The sequence below is a fragment of the Odontomachus brunneus genome, unplaced genomic scaffold (genome assembly GCF_010583005.1).
Source record: "Odontomachus brunneus isolate Ranch 3 - 2012 unplaced genomic scaffold, Obru_v1 Obru_scaffold_189, whole genome shotgun sequence".
In the NCBI taxonomy this organism is placed as follows: Eukaryota; Metazoa; Arthropoda; class Insecta; order Hymenoptera; family Formicidae; genus Odontomachus; species Odontomachus brunneus.
In genome coordinates, this window is record NW_022639639.1 from 220,758 (window position 1) to 242,222 (window position 21,465).

Genomic DNA, 21,465 nt, shown 5'->3' on the forward strand with positions numbered 1-21,465 from the left:
CGCTTTTGGCTAAAAAATTTTCGACGTGAGAGCCTCAATTTGCTCGGCCACGCCACCTCGCTGAAAGACAGTTGCATTTTTAGCCATATCCGTGATACAATCTCGCAATCCAAACTTTATATTGTAATTTCTCATAAACAAAGGCCCATTGGCACAAATTCCAATTAGGGTATTAATGCTTAACATCGCAGCTAGCGAACGTGCTATGTCTCATTCAGAAATCGATTTAGCAGATTGTGGCATCTCCTTGTTAGTAATATAACTTTAGTACTGCATTTTTTGCATTTTCTTGAAATACTAAGTTTAAATAGTAGTTTAAAAGTTTATATAAAATTCTGAAAACATTCTTAGAGCTGTATGAAAAGAAAATAAATAATTTTTATCTCTTGTTATTTTTCGGTAAAGTTTGTAGAATTCGAGTAAAAAATTATTTAAACCAATAATTTTGTAGATATTTCCGTAATTATCTTAGAAAATAGAGATCGTATGAAAAAGTTTCTCAAACAAAAGTTGTTTGTTTCTTTACGTAGAATAAAATTCCGTAATAAAAAAATACATGTTTCTATTTAAAAAAGCAAAGTTGACCTCCAAATAACCTTGAAGATTGGAGCCAAGGTTAAATCCAAGGTCACTAGTAGAGGGTTCTTATAGGCCCGAGCAACTTTTGTTGAGGTCACTTTTTCCGAAAATCCTGCCCTGAAGATTTATTCTGGTGTATTCATACATTTGGCCCACCCTGTATATGTCCAATAGTACGAAAAAAAAATATTGCATACCGGGTGACCTCAAACGCTTGCCGCCGGCGCATAAAGGACCGGCTCGAGAGCCTTAGTCTGTTCAGCAACGCCGCTTCGATGAAAAGGAGTGCCACGTTATGTTTCATATGTATCACAACTTCGTAACTCTCACTTTGCGTTGTAATATTTCGGAAACTAAAGTCTATTCACCCAAACCCATTTAGGGTTTTAATATTCTATATTACGGCTATCGAACGCGCTATGCCTCGTTCCGAAATTAATTTTGCAGTTGGCGTTATCTCCTTGTAAGCATATCTATTAAATTTATAAAAAATTTTTAAGAGCCAAATTGCAAAATTTGATTCTGTACTGACAATAAGTTTGATATATAATAGATGTTGTATAAATAATAAAAGATAAGAAGATGAAATCAAACTCAAAATATTAGTTCTTTCACACACACACACACACACGCACACGCACACGCACACGCACACGCACACGCACGCACACACACACACACACACACACACACACACACACACATATATATTATAATTTTGAATAGTTCATTCTTTGTAGATGGACTAGCTACACTAAAAATAATAATTTAAGCTTAAAAACAATAATTTCATTTTAAAATCAATTATGTATTTTGTTTTAGTATCATAAAAAAGTAGTAAAAAAATAACAAATCATCACTTTCCTAGTAATAATAACGAGTTACTTTCTAAAATTAGTAACGAGTAACGATAAGGAGTTACTTTCTTAAAGTAACGCGCTCGCGCGTTTCCAACTCTGCATATACATTATATATGCGACACACGCATACATACAAATGCGAGGATACACATAAAATATCTTGTAACCGGTAGTGTAACGAAAAAAGTAATAATTATATTTCAAAAATAGAAATCTTACAAAAATAGAAATCTGATAAAAATAAGTTAAAAGAATAAAGAATAAAGTGTTTTAAATGGAACTTTACTTTTTAAAAAAATTACATTAAATATCTGTCAAATATACACGTACATAATATAACCATATATTTGTATTTTTTACTGTATTTTTATTTACTATATTTTTGTTTTTTATCCTATCATGTTTGGTAGTCAAGGAAATCGATAAGATGAGATGAAAATCGATAAGACAAAAAAAAACATACCTTAAAAATTTTATTTTGTTATTAAACAAAAAGTACAAAGTATTAAATTTAAAGATTAATGAAAGTTTAATAAACAAGATAAATGCACAAATGTTTAGCTCGCTAAATATTGAAGGACTAATTTATAAAGTTTTATTTCTTTCCGAATGTAATATCTACGTTAGCTATATTCAATAATATATACCTATATTATAACTAGAGCTATTACATTATATCTAGAGCTACTACAAATTATTCAAAGTATTAGAAAAGATATATATTGAAATTTGAACAGGTTTGATTTTTCAACAAAATAAAACTCCACCACGTTTTAGTTATAAAGTTGTAAAATAAGAAATTTTTTTTAAACGGTCAATACTAATATTAGATTAGTCATGATAGAAGAATAGCCTGACTTCCCTAGTTTTAAATTTGGCATAAGACCATTTTTATTATCACGTTAAATACATTACTAAAAAATATGGTATAAAAAAATTATAGACAAAAATAAGTGAAATTTGAATGAATATTACTCCGTGGAAAATCATCATATGAACACTTTCTTTTTAGTTTCAAGAATAAGGAATTATTGTTAGATTTTTGTTTTATAACATTCTTGTCTCACTATCCTCTTTCCTCCCCAAAAAAGTAAACGTAATTTTTATAATAAAAATTGTATATTTAGATAGGATCCATACTCTAGTAAAAAAAAGTTGATAGAGAACGATATAATTTCTATCAATATGTATTGTTTTCTATAAGCTTTATCGTTCGCAAGCATCAGCATTCGCGAGCATCAGATATAAATCCCATCGTATTTTATCTGGTTCTATAAGAATCGGGTTCTATTTGTATTATATAGGAAACTGACGATAGAAATTCTATCACTATTGTATTCTATTGCATACGAAGAATACTATTCATACTATACATTTGTAAATTCACGAACTAAAATATAATATTCAAAACGATAGAAAACGATAGAACGATAGAATTTTATTCTATCGTTCTCTATAAACATTTTTTCCTAGGATAGAAACAACAAAAATTTTTATTGTGAATTTCACTTACGAGATAATAAAGATTGGTTCATCCTCTTCAATTAAAAAAATAATTAGGCGTACGATTTTTTTCTCACGGATATATTACACTCCTAATTTATGCTTTTCATTATCTATCACCAGCATTTGGCATTACCTGATGTGCACCGCGAGTAGGTTGCCCGTTGGATTTTGTATATTGTGTATGTGTATGTAATGTACAATACTATGTATGTATTATGTGTAAATATATAAAAAGTGTAATCGGATAAGGTAGGTAAATTTGGCTCCGCTCATATTAAGCCCAAATTGTTCACAAGTTGACATCCATGTGATATAAAATTATACTGAATTATACTGAATTACATTGAATTATACTAAACTACGTTGAATTACACTAAATTATAATAAATAATAACCTTGAAATCGCATTTTTGTGAGGGATTACGGAAGGAGAAAGTAAAATAAAAAAAAAAATGATTTTTCTTCAAAACAGCTGAACCAATTTTAATGAAGAAAATATATGTTGTGGAAATCAGTAAAGCAATTGTTTGAAAAAAATTAAAAAATATTTCTGACTATAAGAAGCAGGTAAAACATTTTTTAAATCTTTTTAATTTTTTTATGTTTTTAAAACGCTCGACTTACACTGTCTCGTCTATACGTGGGAAATACGCGGTATCCCGATAACTCGCTCAAATGTCGATGCATTTTTTCTTGTTAGCAAAGAAATTACTGTAATGTAAAAAGAGATCTTGAGGAAGGCTTTTCAGGAGGTTATGCAACATTAAAATTGTAACAACTCCGCGTGTCGGTTGTTGTCGGTGCCGATGGATTATTCGCTCGTCGGAGTCCGGGTTCGTGAAATAATACGATGCGGATTGTAATAAATAAAAATAACAAAAAGATTTATTGCGCCTTAGTACAGAGTAATCGCGTGTTAGTGTGTAGATCTCCGGGGAGACGACGCCAGTTACCGGGTCGCGGTTTCGGTGTGCCGCGATAGTTAAGACGGTAGGCAGAGCGTATAGCGCGAAGACTAGGCTCGCCTCGGATATTCGGCAGGCGGTCGCGTGTCGCGATTCGGCGGTCGCGACTCGTGCGCGGCTCGTGAGGTCGGTCGCGGGGACCGTGCGGTGTCGGCGGTATTGAGTTCGTGGCACAGCACGGCACGCTGTTTTCGCGTTCGTGGTGGAGACGCGCTCGCTTGCACGCCTGTTTCGCATGTGACGAGATAGGGAATGAGTAGTCGATGTATCGGCGTATTCACTCTCAATCTTGCCCGTCGAGAGGCTAAGAACAAGGGTCGAGAAAGCTCGACAGAGCGCAGCTAATGTACTGGCTTCGGTCCTTGCTCGCGAGGATGTGAAATTAGGTAGGCTGAGGAGACAGAGACGAGTCGGTCGTAGGCCTTGCTCTCCGCTGTATAGCATCGAGTTCGGTTGACGGTCCGGATCGGTCTGGTCTCGATTAATTCGGCGTCGCGGATTATATACCCGAATCCGCTTTGTCTTCGCTCGCTGTTCACGTGCTTGTCGCGTACCCGCGGCGCGCGCTCTTGATCGATTCTTTTGCATACTCGATGTCGCGAGGTCGTATATCGCGCGACTGTTTTGTTTACGCGTATTGTCAAATAGGCCTTGCAGCGTTTGTGGTGGCGCAACACGCTGGTGCACGGCCCGACTGGTGGTCGGTCGGGCCGGTATTAGTGACGATGCAGGTGTGCATCGTCACAAAATTAAAAATACTCTACTTCGACAACCTACATAAACGCTGTATTGTTGCAGTATTCTATATTGATGCGGTATTCTATATTGAAATAAATCTAATATTTTTTTTTTTCAAGAGCTATTAAGAAGCACTTGTCAAAGCCTCTTGAAAACACTTCCCCAAGATTTCCTTTTACATTACAGTAATTTTCTTGCTAACAAGAAAAAATGCATGGACGTTCGAGCGAGTCATCGGGCACTGCGTATTCCTCACGTATAGATGAGACAGTGTAAATCGAGCGTTTCCTTAGTGTGCGTCACACGTATTTTAGGACAGCATTTCTAGCCGCTACTAAGGGTGCCACTTTTAGCTTACTTACAGCAAGCAGTAGCGTGTGGAGGAATACGCACACAAGCAAGCCGGCGAACAAGCTTCGGCCGAAGAGTCGAGCGTACACGTACACTGTCGCTCGCTTGTGTGTGTATCCCTTCCACACGCTGCCGCTTGCTGTAAATAAGCTAAAAGTGATATCCATGGCCGCCATGTCTCATAATGCTATCTCTCTCGCTCTTAAAGACCAAATCACACTAACGATTGGCGATTGATAATTGACGATTGAAGATTAGATTTTGACGAATCAACGAGTTTCAACCTTGGCTTGCTTTGTTCCAATTAGTCAAGTTCCAATCTTCAATCGTCAATCATCAATCGCCAATCGCTAGTGTGATTTGGCCTTTACGTCTGCGATAGAAAATCGCCGCGACTACTATTCCCTCTCCAAGCCGTCCGACGATTGTATGCCCCTTCCGCTACTCCGTGCTGCTCGTGCCTCACCTACAGGCAGTGTGTGAATGACGCGTTATCGTGTGCAAGTCACACGGATATACAGATAGCATTAACGCCAGTGCGTGTACACGATGCTCTAAGTTTTGTGGTGTGTGTGGTTTTTCGAATGCTATTATATTTACTCGGTCGAGTGATATATTAGAGCTGGTGTTGTACTCCTAATGCTCTTGCTCGTCAGGTTCCCTAGTGTTGTAGAAAGTTCAGAATGGGATCGATGGAGGCGCGTATCCGCGAGGTTCCGGTGCCGAAACGGTGAGGCGCGTATTCACGACCGTCAGGAGTAGCTCGTCACGTATTCGCAATCCTTGAGTCGGATCAGAGAGTCGCGTATTCGCGACCACTAGAAATAACTCGCCGCGTATCCGCGGGTTTGTGAGCTGAATCGGATAGTTGCATATTCACAACTGGATGTTCGCTCAGAGAGCTTCGTCTTGCTAGTGAGAACAAGGTTGAGTGAATCATGTCTATAGGTGGACGATCGCGTCTTATATACCGCTCGCTATGTAACTTGTCGCGTTGTTTCGGGCGACTTCGCTCGCTCTCGGTTTTGCTCGCTGTATGTTCGAAGTTATCGCTCTGCCTGTGTCTTCGGTCGCGCGCGGCTTGAGACGCGCAGAGTTTTTACACGGTCGTCGCTATAACGGCTGTTTCATAACACATTGCTAACAAAGTTAATTGCTATCAAAATTAGTGAAAAATAAGATTTTAGTTTTACTTATTTAGTTAAAGTGATTTATTTAGTTAAAGTGAATATTCTTCTTTGTGTGTGTGTTACGTGCATAACTGTAACATAACTTCAGTAAAAATAAGATTATCATGAAACAATGATAAATAGATCTTTGTAAAAATCTTCAACAGTTAAGAAAGAAAAATATATTTGTAATTAACAACAATTATAAACAACAACAAAATGTTTCTAATGAAAGTTATTTATTTTGAAGAGACCTATTGAGTGACATCATATTCGAGATATGTTCCTATTTAAAATTTTGAAGTTTTCTTCGGTTTCGATCACTTGCAATTTTTTCCGGAAAATCATAGTAGCACCAATTGATTATATGGATAAGGTTTTCTATAAAAAATTTTTTGTTCATCTCCGTATGACACTCGGTAATCGAATAAAAGAAGTGGCACGGATGATGATATATCCTGTATATCGATTTATTGATCGATGAGCTCATCTCTCTTGTTGCGCCATCCCACGGAATAAGGTTCAGATACACAATCCCTCTTGTGGCGCTATCCCACAGAACAAAGATTCAGATGCACAATTTTCTGACGATTCGTAATCATGTAATAATCTGGCTATTTTCGACTTTGAACTAAAAATATCGATTTTAAAGGACACAGAGAGTAAAAATAAAGACGGTTTTATTAAACAATATAATCCCGAAGAATCGATTGAGACTCAAAAATGCATCGGCTTTAGTTATAGCGAAATACATAATCTTGTCTCCGCTCAACTAGTTGGTTCGCGTAAAATAACACGGCCATTCAGGTCAGGATAAACAATACTTGCGAGTTCTTTGCAAGCCTCGCTTTTACGCTTAAAACTCGGCGCTCAAAACATGGCCGTGTTTTATTATATTATATTTTTTATTATATTTTATTTACCTATTCTATTGGTTATTCAAAAAGTATATTTTGTGTCAAAATATCTAATTCATACTAGATTATTTGATCTTCGATATCCTTAAATTAATCTTTGTACTCATCATGAGAAGAGTTACAAACATAAACGTTTAAAAGACTATAATCTAATTTATAAAAGCAAACATGACAATACCATCTAAAGTCAAACAAAAATGGTCATCTAATATATTATTTAATATTTTCACGACTGGTGATCATAACTGTTGATTACACAGAACATTAATTATATCCGAAATGTTTATATCATAAAATTTTCATTCAGACTTTTGTGCAAAAAATATGTATTATGAAAAAAAATTTATATACTTATGGTAAACCATCCTGTATACACAGTATATTCAAGTGTGTTGGCGCATATGTATGCGCGCACAAAATATATATGTAAATTATTCAATTCGAAAATACTAATATAACTGTAATATATATTTTTTCAAACTGAATAATTCCATTTACAGACATTTTATTCTATTTATAAAAATAATGGATATATTTTATGTAATAAAAATAGATGAACTATCTTGTTTGTATGTGTGCGTGTATTAGTAACATATAATAATATAATTAGTAATATAGTAATATAGTCAATGAATTATATACATACACACACACACAAGATGTTTGACGGAACATATACGTCTGCTCATATACAGATCATCAAACTGAATAGAAAAAGTCTTTCACTTTGCAAACAGCTACGATAAGGATTGAGATATTAACGATAGAAAATTAGCAAATAAGTGCATATAATATGATGGGACAAGCTCTTTAAGTGAAGTCTCATCTAAAATATCTGAATCTATTAACAATTTTTTAGCAACGGCAGGCTATGCTTAACGCTGGACAGTATTATAATAAACGCTTTTATTATCCAGCATTACGATATGTGTGTATATATATAATTGTTTAAAAATCGAATTTGATCTTTCAATAAATATGTACCTGAAACAAAGATCTGATGCTAGGCTGGAATACAAGAGAATGGTTCAACAGAAAAGACTGTAATAATGGTTGTGGGTATATTGCTAGTCTGCTGATAAGACCCGTGAGATGCAAATTAACGTATAAATTGTTGCTTGTCATGCATTCGAGCTTCCGTAAAATCACATCTAAAAATATACCAACATTTGGCTGTCCATTAAAAACATCTTGTCGATACGAAATATCCTTATTTGATTTATTATTTAATGTTTCTGTAGTTATCGACGGATTTAATTCTGCAGCACCACAGAAGACATGAATATTAGGCTCCTTTTTAATTAATATATGTGTTTCTTCGTGTTCATTCATACGATCTTCGTTCAGTTTATTGCTTGGCGTTGATTCTGTTAATCCTTTCAACGCAAAACTCTCATAACCACTACTTTCTCCTAGCGACATAAACGAATTTATAGTTGTAGTTGATTCGTCTATACAGTTATCTGATTCTTTTTTATCTAAAGAAATTTCCTCTGTATATTTTACCATTCCAATATCTTCGCTGAATAATTCAGCGATATCAGTATCTAATTGTATTTGCTCGTCCAGAGACAATACAATATTTGCGTTCAATTCGTTTTTAATATTATGTTCGTTGCTATTAAAATCTTTGCCTTCTGACAGTAAGAATTGAATATTGAGTAATATATTATCCGTCTGAGTACCTTCTTCATTCTCACACAAACTCATTGCATTCCTCATTGTTTCTAGCAGTAACGTTTTTGATTCTTCTGTTTTCTTTTGCGATTGATCAAGTGCAATATTTCCATCTATCAATGTAGTTATACTGCTAGTATTATTATTCTGTGGTAAGTTACCGTCGTACCGGCAAGACCAATTAGAACATGCAATCTGGCAAGCTCTTATTTTTTGTCTCGCATCGCAAAGATATGCGTGATAATTTCCATATAAACTATCTGATAATCTAGTACCGTAATTTATTGCTGCTGGTAATGATTTCATTGAGTCAGCCACTGTACTTCCATATTTGTCATATGTACATGACATAGTTGCAGGTAAGGAATTTGTATGTGAGTCCGAAGATATATATGTAGAACAACAACAACGTGGTGTCAAGGATAAAAATTTTTCCGCTGCCCGTCCAAAGGGATCTACATCTCTCAATCGACTACGTTGGGAAAGCATTACATGTGAACATGGGTTTAACGCACCCAAGCATAGTTCCAGCATAACGTCTTCACAGTTTAAATTAACCAGAGTTTCAAACAATGCCAGAGTTACTATACATAACTAAATTGGAAAAATAAAATATTAAGGACAAATATGTTCTGAAAATGTTCTCAAAACGAATTTTAAAAAGGATATTTTGCAGTTTACCCTTGATCGAGAAGAAATCCTCTGTATTAGACTGTCCAATATTCTACAATCGTCATAATTATCTTCAAGTAAAAATCTAATAAGTGATCGCAATAAGCCAGGATCGGTAACAGAGCGAAGAAACAAATCAAAATAAGCTGTTGCTGCAACCAATTCTTCCACAGTTGTCTGTAAATATTTTCAAATAATTGAAAGCAAAATTAAGAATGATATGTAAGATCAAGTCTCGTTAGCAAATTCGTTTTTAGTAACTAATATTTAAACGAAATATTCAGTAATATTATTATCAGTTCTCTCTTTAATGCTACATATCAAATATACATTTCTCTCTTCAATGCTACACAAAACAAACTTTTATTTAATTACTTTAATCTGCATAATCATAGAGTTATACTTGTATAATATAAAATCAAAAACTTATTTTCTAACATGCTAGATAATAAAGAAAAAAACAAATAATTAAGGAAAATACATTAAATCTTACATATAAGTATACTTTTCTTGTTATGTTATTTTTGTTTTCAGAATATATATACTATCTCATTCTATATGTGTGGTAAAAGAAGGTTATAGACTTTTATAAAACATAACAAAAAAATATAAAGGTAGTATTATAATAGTGCACAAGACATATATAATTATATATACAGGATGAATCATTAGAACACGTAAATATTTCCAATATTCTTGAATATTATATAAAGATCCTTAAGAAAGTTATATGAAAGAAGGTAAATACAATAATAGTATAAAAAAATTTATGAGTTTTTAACATGATTTTTTACCATAAATTAAATGGTACATATATGTCAAGTATTTTTAGACATACATTTATTTTCATTCGATTATTTGTAAAAATATTAATATCGTGTAGAAATTATAAATCTTCAAGCTAAAAAGCTGCGAGAAAAGATGAAGAGAATGAAAATCTTGCTGCTGAAGGGTAACTTTATGGTCCTGGGATCGCAGACTAAAGGTAAATTCACTAAAAGTAAAAAATGTTAATTGTTAACCTAAAAATAATTAACATTCAAAACTTTAAACACATTTTTCTCAAACCAGCATTTTTAAAGCAGTAGAACTCAAACAATGTTTAACCAATACAATTTTAATAAGTATTTAAAAAATTAAATTTTCTAGAGAAATACATCGAATTTTTCTGATAAGTTACAAATTTTTTAGTTACGGCTAATTTTACTCGATTTTTTCATGGAAAAATGGTACATTTTTCTTTCAAATTTCACCATTTTATCAAAAATCAATATTTTCATAAACGGTTACATACTTCTCTAGGTATTGGAGTAAAGAAAATAAAAAAAATTTGTTCTTTGTTCTAGACCAAAAATTACAGCATTTATGCTGCTAGCCGCGGACCATCTTGCTAAATCGACTGTCTCCTTCACGCTGTTGCAGATCCACCATTTTGTAAAGTTTAATGAAAAAATTATTTTTTGTACTTTTTTACATGCCTAATAAAGTTATTAAACTCATTTTTTAATAGCACAATTCGGTAAATAAAAAAAATCCCAAATGTAGGTCTCATTTTCAGCCGGTTACATAGGTGTTACTCCTTAAGTGGTTTCTAACCAAAAAATAAACGTATAACATGTACATAATACAAATATTGATCGAACTAATAATGTATAATAGAAATTTCAATAAGTTTTATTTTTTCATTTCCGAAATGTTTAATTATAAATTTGTACAAGCATATTTAGAATCTTTATAATACAACAAATTTCTTTCAATTTAACATATTTCTAATATGTGCATATATGTATGTATGTATATACATACGCACGTGGACGTACGTGTGTGTGTGTTGTGTGTGTGTATGCATGTGCGTGAATACGTGTATGCGCGCGCGCGCGTGTGTATGTGTGTGTGTGTGTGTGTGTGTGTGTGTGTGTGTGTGTGTGTGTGTGTGTGTGTGTGTGTGTGTGTGTGTGTGTGTGTGTGTGTGTGTGTGTGTGTGTGTGTGTGTGTGTGTGTGTGTGTGTGTGTGTGTGTGTGTGTGTGTGTGTGTGTGTGTGTGTGTGTGTGTGTGTGTGTGTGTGTGTGTGTGTGTGTGTGTGTGTGTGTGTGTGTGTGTGTGTGTGTGTGTGTGTGTGTGTGTGTGTGTGTGTGTGTGTGTGTGTGTGTGTGTGTGTGTGTGTGTGTGTGTGTGTGTGTGTGTGTGTGTGTGTGTGTGTGTGTGTGTGTGTGTGTGTGTGTGTGTGTGTGTGTGTGTGTGTGTGTGTGTGTGTGTGTGTGTGTGTGTGTGTGTGTGTGTGTGTGTGTGTGTGTGTGTGTGTGTGTGTGTGTGTGTGTGTGTGTGTGTGTGTGTGTGTGTGTGTGTGTGTGTGTGTGTGTGTGTGTGTGTGTGTGTGTGTGTGTATGTGTGTATACGGGGTGTCCTAGAAATTCTACGAAGCACTTGTGAGGGTATAGATTGGATTGAGATGAACTTAAATGTCCCATGATATCCACAATAAATTTCGAGATATTAATTAAAAAAGATAGTGAATGATCGCGATATAGTAGATGAGCTGTAGTAGCACCGTTTGTTATTGTATATTTGTACATTAGCTCAAACTGAACAAAAGGTTCTCTATTATTTTACAAATAAACACACAGATTTTTAGTTATTAAGAAGATTTGTATATTATCGCGCATAATTATATAACAATTTTATTTCATTAATAACTAGAAATGTACAAAGTTATTTACAAAATGATAAAACTTTTTTATTCAATTTCATTTAATGTACAACCACATGACAGCACATATCGTCACTACAGCTTATCTATCATATCAATCACTCACTTTTCTTTAATTAATATCTCGACTATTATTGCAAATATCGTAAAACGATATAGGACTTCTATATTTATTTCAATCAATTCTACGCTCCCACAAAAATTGCGGAAGAGAGTCGTATGCGTGTGCGTGTATGCGCGCGTGCGAGCGTGTGTGTGTGTACTAGGTGTCTAACAATTCATGATGCACTCCTTGTGTACAAGTAAGACTCGTTAAACTAAACATAAAATTCTTTTACAATGTTGTAAACCACATAAACTATTAAGCTATTAATTAAAGAAGATGAAGGCATTTATCGTACATAACTGTGTGTGTGTGCGCGTGCGCGCACGCGTGCGTGTGTGTAGACATATGCATGTGTGTGTGTATAGAGTGTGTGTATATGCGTGTATATGTGTATAGAGTTCATCTTACAATATTATGTGTCCTGGTTCATTAAACATTTTTTTATTAATATCTCGAAATCTTATATAATTGTTAGAAAAATGGTTAGAACGCCTTTTGTTTAACGCTTTAGTCTTACTTGATATGTGACTCTAACACATCGATGTATGATGCAATATTATTTCTTCTTTCGATTTTTCGTAATCTAATAAATATAAAAGTTTTTTTTACGATTATACATAAAATTGGCGCAAAATTTGATTTTAGATATGGATACACTTCGTAGGCTATTTCCAAAAATTCACTGCTGCCGTAATTTTACGATAAACATTTAAAATTATAAACCACTGAATTCGTCTTATCAAGTTATTCTTATAAACTGGTTTATCTTATAAACTGGTGTAATGGATTCTTGTAATGGATTGCTATTAAAAGAATTTAACCTTCTCCTTTCTCCCTCAAAATCGAGTACGAAAGAATATAGTTTCGTCGTGCTGAAAATCGTCTCAATGTAACTCTATTGAAGAATCTTTTTTGATTTCCCATTTAACATCACACTTTCCTGAGATATCCGCGTGGATAGATTGATCGAACAGACATCAATATTTTTTGTAGGTTATTTTTATAAATTCATTGCAGTCGTAATTTTTACGATAAACATATAAAAATATAAGTTGTTAAATTCGTCTTTTCGAGCTTAACCGACTGAATTTATTTAGATTGCTATTAAAAAAATTTAATTTCATTTCCTCGCTCCCTAGAGAAGTTAACATAAATTAGTGTGACTCGGTTCCAAATTGCCTAACAAGAGACATGACAGAACTGTTCATCACCGATTTTGATACGCTTTGGATATGTTGTAGAGCATCAAAAAGTAAGAGACTCATATGTTTTTATATCGGCTTATTTCGAGGTTTAGAGGTTAAAACAGTCCCTTGAAAAAAATTAACTTTTTCATTTTCATGGAATAATTCCTAAGATATAAGGTATATGAAAAAATGTTTCCTACAAAAGTTTTACAGTATTTAATACTTTTTGTAACGGCGTATTTCATTTTTTTAATGTCAAAATTCTTACTCCCTCCCCTCTCCATTCGTTACCTTCGCAAAATTTTTAAGTTTTTGTAAGGACAAAAATTCGTAATTGTAGAGCATTTAATACCAAATCCATCCATATATAATAGTAAAAGTTGGTCTCACTTTAATCGTTGGAAAACGACGTGATACATCGTGCTATAGGCGCCACACTGCCCAAGTAGATGGATACTGTAGGTGGATATGTTACTATAGGTAAGAAAATATAATGAATTGTAGAAAAATAACACAAACAATTGCATATACAGAGTGTCCCGAAACTACCGGATGTTATTTTAATGTTAAATTCTTTAAAATATTTTAAAACAAAAACTTTTATACAAAAATGTCGAGGCTATAATAGTTTTCAAATAGGAAGCGATTATATTTTACCAATAACAGGGTTGCGATTTCACACGCTCAGGCACGCCGAAATGACAAGTGATAAAGATGCCACACGCCGTATAGAATAGCGGACACCTTCATGGTAATAATTGATTGACACTTTGATAGATTAAGTTAAAATATTTTATTTTTATTTGAATCATATTTGTTAAGATATCTTACAACTATTATTCGTATAAAAAATATACTAATGCAATGCGTAGAGAATGCAAAATATATTATGACAATGTTATTGTAAATTTATACAATGATTATCGTAATATCGTAAAAAAGTGACATTCACAGGAGCACCTTTATCACTTGTCATTTCGACGTGCCTGAGCGCGCGAATTCTCAATTCTGTTATTGGTCAAATATAATCGCATCCCGTTTGAAAACTATTATAACCTCGACATTTTTGTATGAAAGTTTTCATTTTAAAATGTTCTAAAAAATCTGCCATTAAAATAACATCCGGTAGTTTCGGGATACCCTGTATTTAATATATGTTTACAATATACAGGATGTCCCGCGTAAAACGTACAAAAAGAAAAATATAAGTAGAATACATAAAAGTGAACAAAAATTGTATAGGTCATTTTTATGTGTTCTACTTATATTTTTCTTTTCATATGTCTTACGCGGGACACCCTATATATATATATATATATATATAGGGTGTCCCGCGTAAGACATATGAAAAGAAAAATATAAGTAGAACACATAAAAATGACCTATACAATTTTTGTTCACTTTTATGTGTTCTACTTATATTTTTCTTTTCATATGTCTTACGCGGAACACCTTGTATAATGTGTATATTTATTTTCTGTGTATACAAGTTTTGTATCGATTTTTCTTTAATATTATATTAATTATATAATTAATATAACACACACATTATATATTGTAAACATTATATGTTGAATATATGCAATTATCTATGTGTTATTTTTCTACAATTCCCTTATCTATTCCCTTATCTATAGTAACATGTCTATTTACACTATCTATCTACAGTATAGCGTCTATAGCACGATATTATCACTTCGTTTTCTATCGATTAAAGTAAAACCAATTTTTACTATTATATATGTATGAATTTGATATTAAATGTTCTAAATTTTGATCCTTACAAAAAACTTAAAAATTTTGCGAAGGTAACGAGTGGAGGGGGAGGGGGGGAATAAAAACTTGACATTTGAAAAAATGAAATACGCCGTTGCAAAGAGTATTAAGTACTACAAAATTTTTGTAGGAAACATTTTTTCATATACCTCATATCTTAGGAATTATTCTATAAAAATGAAAAAGTTAATTTTTTTCAAGGGATTGTTTTAATCCCTAAACCTCGAGATATATACGCCGATATAAAAAAAATATTGGTCTCTTAATTTTTGATGCTCTACAACATATCCAAAGCGCATCAAAATCTGTGAGGGACAGTTCTGTCATGTCTCTTGTAAGAGATACCTCATACACACATTAATCTTCCTATTTTAATTTTTTTATTTAAAATAACCTTTTATTTTACGCGTAATCAACCTAAACATTACATTATATCGAACGCCCAGCGCACGTATGTGTGTTACTGTCAAATATTGTTACGTCCACTAGACGCGACACCGGCCGACGGCACGCTTGTTATCGCTTTGTGGGAAAAGAGGCTTTGACTTAGCGGTCTAAAGTCTAAAGTCAAAGTCTAAAGTCGGATAATTCCATGAATGCTGCGACTGTATGAAAAAAGGTTTAACCCCTTGATTGTGAAGGCAGAAATGGACTAATCGTGCCATTTTTGTGTTGGAAAAAAATGTTGTCGAAGTTTCTTTATGACATTATTATAAAGATTTTTGGGATCCCTAAATCTAAATTTGACATCAAAATTTCGAAAATCAAAATGACGGATCCAATATGGCGTGTGAAAATTTTGAAAATAATCGAATTTTCATGAAAGTCGGTATTTATTTGTTTAAAACAAAAAAATATATAAAAAACAAAAAAATAAAACCAAAAAATATATAAAAATGGAGTCAAAAACCGCCACATCCTCGTTTCGTGTCACCGAGTTCGGCAGAGAGCGGTATTATATAAATGTTTTTTTTACTTAAAAATTTTTTATTCCACTATTTAGAATTTTAAAATTTGTATACCAAATTCAAATTCAGCGATCTCAAAAACCTATAGATACCCACTTTCATAAAAATCCGATTATTTTCAAAATTTTTACACTCCATATTAAATCCGCCATTTTGAATTTTGAAATTTTGATATCAAATTCGGATTCAGCGACCCTAAAAATATATAGACATCCACTTAATAAAATTCTAATGTTTTCATAATTTTGACCTGCCATTTTGAATTTCGAAATTTTGACACCAGATTTAGCGACACCAAAAACATATAGATACCCACTTGTATGCAAAGAACAACAGTTTTACTATTTTTTTCTTCTATGCGTGTATACATGTCATCCACACTGGTGGCACGACTTTTTCATGCGGATATACATGTCATCCACAATCAAGGGATTAATGAAAAAAGAATAAATTACACTGAAAAATGAGATTTTAAAGCGAATATAGTTTTTTTAATGAATTCAAAATAAGTTTGTTTAACCAAGCGATATTGAATTGTAGATTTGAGCAATGACATGTACTGAAGAAAAAATGTAAGTGACGTAGTGTCTGTACACATGAGTGCGTGTGTGCAGAAGTGAGTATAGCTATTTGTTTCAACTTATGATTGATTTGATTGTAAATTCCTAATTCGAAGAAATTACGACTCCTGCTGAGATGCGCGCTTTGGTGCACGGTAGAAGAAAGGAGATAAGAAAGGAGATAGCGACCTTGCAGATCGGGAAGAGATTAAGTAACGTTTTGTTATCGCGCACCGGTCAGATTCGGTGCTTGATTATCGAATTCCGAGCAACGATTGCTCGATATAAAACTCGAAAAAGCAGCTTACTTAGAAAACTGAACGATGACTGATCTTCTTGTAAACTGAATGAAGACTTGAAAATGACTGAATTTATCGAAAATGGAATGAAGGCGCAATAGTGATTATTCTTGTCGAAAGTTTGATGAATACTTCCATCATGAAGAGGTTTCGCGCTTTCTAGCGGTTGTCTGTTGTCTCCTTCCTCCATTATATTTGACAGTGATTAGTGTTTTTGATAAGAACGGTGATGGACTCATTTTATTACGATGTCATTCGTGTCTTTATGCATTCTCGGTAACGAATTGTATAAAGCAGTGTTCTACTGCCTTAGCATCAATATCCATGAGGTAACTGCTACATCGGTAATCTGTAAGCTACATCGCTACATCCTGTATCATGTATGTGTGTATATATTATTGCTTTATAATTACTCTGGTTATTTGATAGCGTTCTTTACATCGAGATCTCGCTGCTCTGACTATTTATTTATAGGCGTTTGTTAGCGATTAAAGAAGTAATAAAAAAATCAGTGAAAGAAAAATATAATGCTTCGTGGACGAAAAGTCCACGATGGAGTCCAGCAGCTGACAGTATAATGTGGCAATCTTCAGTAGTGTTTAGCTTCCCTTTCCTTGCTCTACTTAATAGAAATAGTTTGTTAAAGATTCTATGCCTTTTAGTGAGTGTGACAGACTAGAGATGGGAGCGCAAGTATCAGAAATAATGAACATATCGTCCGCGTTTAGCAGACCCGGGCCAATTAACCCAGATGGGCTTTGTATAAATCTTAGAAGTATCGCGTTGCGAGAGACACAATTCTACCATTTAATGAATCTAATAAAAGTATTGGGGAATGTGTTTTAAATAGAAAGGTGATCTTTTGTCTTTTGTTACAGTATGCCTGCCACTGACAAGGAGACTGTCTAAACGTGCCGCGTTAGATTTAACTAATCTTTATATATGTTGTAGTAATCCCTTTCCTGTAAACATAACTCTTATGACTGTTACCAATAAGCACTAGTTTACGAAAAATCGGAATTGAAAATTTTCCGTGCGCCTAGAGTACCGCTTAAGTAGGAACAAAATTCAAGTAGCCAGCGTGGCGCAGCGAGTAGAGTAGTAACTTGAATTAGAGTAACTTGAATCTCGTTCCTACTTAAACGGTACTCTAGGCGCATGGAAAACTTTCAACTCCGATTTCTTGTAAACTAGTACTCATTGGCAACAGTCATACGATAGTTTATAGGAAAGGAATTACTACACATATATAAAGATTAGCCAAATCTAACGCGACGCGTTTAGATAGTCCCTTTGTAAGTTCCGTTTTTCGTATATTATACGTTCCGTATAAAGATATTTTAGCTTGAGAATTAGAAAGGTATATTTAGTGTTCGAATATACGCGCGTCAAGAATACGACCCCTGGTCTATTATAAAAAAAAGTGCCGGATTCAAGTGCTCGGGCAAAATCGGAGAATTTTATATTATCATTTCTTTTTTAAAGAAAGACATCTTTATATGTAGGAAAAAAATTATATCGAGCAAGTAACTTAATTAAATAAAATAACATTTTATTCGCAAACAAAATATATTGCGCGAGTTCCCACTGCAAGATTTCACACCAATTTTCTTCATAGATCAGTAAATGATACACTACGTTGCTAACGCTGTAAAGTTTTGATTTCGTTGCACGCATGCTCGCTTTCAAATCCGCGCGAAGCTTTTAAGAAACCATTCATACGATAAGAGAGAGGGAGAGGCGAAGAGAGGCAAAGAGGAGAGAGAAGATGAGAGAAAAAAGAGAGAAGAGAGAGTGTCTGTCATACACAAGGTTATATTGCCTTGATTTCGAGATTAGTCGAGACTCAGTAGTTTCGATCGATAATATCGACTGTTGATTCCCGATTATCCTTACTCGAGCAACTAACTTCTATCCCCTCCACATTTCGTAAGACAACAACAGCGCGTCGAGACTCGCTAACTTGAATAGACAGAAATAAGCGGAAGTAAAATGAAAATTGCAGACCTCTAGTAGTAAAGGAAAGAAAGAAGGAGGAACAAGGAAAGAAAAGAAAAATATATAGAAGTATAAGCGCGTGGCGATCGTTCTGGAGTCCTCGGAACGTAACATATAGATTGAAGTTTAAAAAATTCGTAAGAATAAAATAACATTTAAACATATTTAAGTAAATATTACATATATATGATAAGTTAGCACCAAAATAACTTTATAATATTATTTCTATATTCATTATCGATTTATACATAACATCTATACAAGATATCCCGCATAATATATCCAAGAAGAAAGATATAAGTAGAAAACAGATAAAAGTGAAAAAATATTGTAGAGATCATTTTTCGAACAACCACGTAAAATTTTGAGTTATTAAATAAAATAATGGGCAAATCAGAGCGCGCAACGCGGCAGGCGAAGAAAATGGACGAGCGCACATGTACACGGATGCACATACGGAGCTATCCATTTCATTATGTCAAACGATCTATGTCTCTGGCCCAGATAGGCCTGCGAGCAATCGTCCATTTTCTTTGCCAGCCGCGGCAAGCCATATGTTCCGCCTGCCGCGTCGTACGTTCTGATTTGCCGATCTATTTTACTTAATAACTCGAAATTTTACGTGGTTGTCCGAAAAATGACTTCTACAATATTTTCTCACTTTTATCTGTTCTACTTATATTTTTGTTTTTGGACGACTTATAAAGGACACCTTGTATATTTCTTAATCAAAATTAATTAAATTGATTATTTACCAAATACAATAAGAAGTGCACTTAATGTTTATATTTCTTTTTTTATAATTGATATTGGCATCAAATGAATATTTTACAACTAGTTGCAAGTAGTTAATTACTTTATTAATTAATTATCGTGTTTAATTGACGACTGGTATGAGTCAATTCAATTGGAGACCGTTTAACTGAAAATTGATTTCAACAAATTATATTGAAAAAATTGTATTGTATTGTTCGACTAACAATTGATTTTAACAAATTCAGTCGAAGGCCGTTTGATTAACAATTAATTTATAGGAACGGGAAGAATTAAAGATCGTTTAATTAATAGTTGTACTTAACAAACTTAATAAAAGATTGTTAATTGAACTGAGTAAATATAATTAAAGGTTGTTTAATTAACGATTAATATGAGTAAATTAAATCGATTTAATCGGATTGTTCGGTGACGATTGATATAATCAGTGCCCCCGTCAGCACCAGTCCTACTTACAAGGGGAACCCGGCAGTCTCTGATCACCGATTTGAATAAAATTTTATGGATGTGTAGTATGCACTCATACATTTTCTCCTGTAAAGCCGTAGGACCCACTATTGAGACATTCTCGAGAAATATTTTTTAAAATATTCCGAGAAAAATTTTTGTCCCTATAGTACCGTTACGGAAAAGCAATTTTCGAGCTAGCAGCGTAGCGTCCACGGTAAGACGTAGACTACTACGCTCGGGGTTGCAAGTTCGATTCCCTGAATGATTTTTTTTTTTTTTTTATTTAAATCTTATATATTTTTAAATTTGTATATAACACAATTTTAAACCGTTTTTAATTATTTTATATCAAATTTTTTAATAAGTAATTTGTATGTTAAATAAATATTTTTTTAATCAAAGAATTTAAAAATGCTCATTTATTATTAATTAAATTAAAATTTCTCAGGCACACAAAAAATATATTTCCAATAAGAATTTACAACTACTGTTATACAATAAGTTAAAATGTACAATTTACTGTTTTACAATAAGTTTGCAACTTCACACTAGCGCTCATTGACGGTCCCGGAATATCCATATTGCAAGTAAAAGAGCACGAATATCTTCTGCAAACTATAAGAAGCACGTCTAACTCGAAAAACAACTGTGTTGCTACTACCGGTTTGTCCGTTAGACGAGCGGTTTCGTATACCTGCTAAGGTCCCGAACAAAAGACCAAAATCGTTACACTCGGGGACCGTTGTGGGTATAACGATTTATGAAAACTCTAATTTTGACGTTCTTAAAACAGTCATTGTAAATTCTTATTGGAAATATATTTTTTGTGTGCATGAGAAATTTTAATTTAATTAATAATAAATGAGCATTTTTAAATTCCTTGATTAAAAAAAATATTTATTTAACATACAAATTACTTATTAAAAAATTTGATATAAAATAATTAAAAACGGTTTAAAATTGTGTTATGTACAAATTTAAAAATATGTAAGATTTAAATAAAAAAAAAAAAATCATTCAGGGAATCAAACCTGCAACCCCGAGCGTAGTAGTCTTACCGTAGACGCTACGCTGCTAGCTCGAAAATTGCTTTTCTGTAACGGTACTATAGGAACAAAAATTTTTCTCGAAATATTTAAAAAAATATTTCTCGAGAATGCCTCAATAGTGGGTCCTACGGCTTTACAGAAGTAAATGTATGAGTG

General features: G+C 33.4%; 1 protein-coding gene across 9 annotated transcripts in view; it reads right to left on the reverse strand.

Moving 5' to 3' along the window:
* LOC116851761 (UPF0518 protein AAEL005291-like) overlaps positions 1-21,465 on the reverse strand; it is a 141,459-nt gene that overhangs the window by 42,511 nt on the left and 77,483 nt on the right. For 8 of the 9 annotated variants that reach the window (XM_032831531.1, XM_032831525.1, XM_032831529.1 and 5 more), the window contains 2 exons: positions 9,444-9,611; positions 8,070-9,356 (listed from right to left, as the gene is read on the reverse strand). In XM_032831531.1, coding sequence (XP_032687422.1) covers positions 8,070-9,356; positions 9,444-9,611 — 1,455 coding nt within the window. Of the gene's footprint in view, positions 1-5,306; positions 6,717-8,069; positions 9,357-9,443; positions 9,612-21,465 lie in introns of those variants that run through there. The other variant, XM_032831532.1, reaches the window with a different exon arrangement.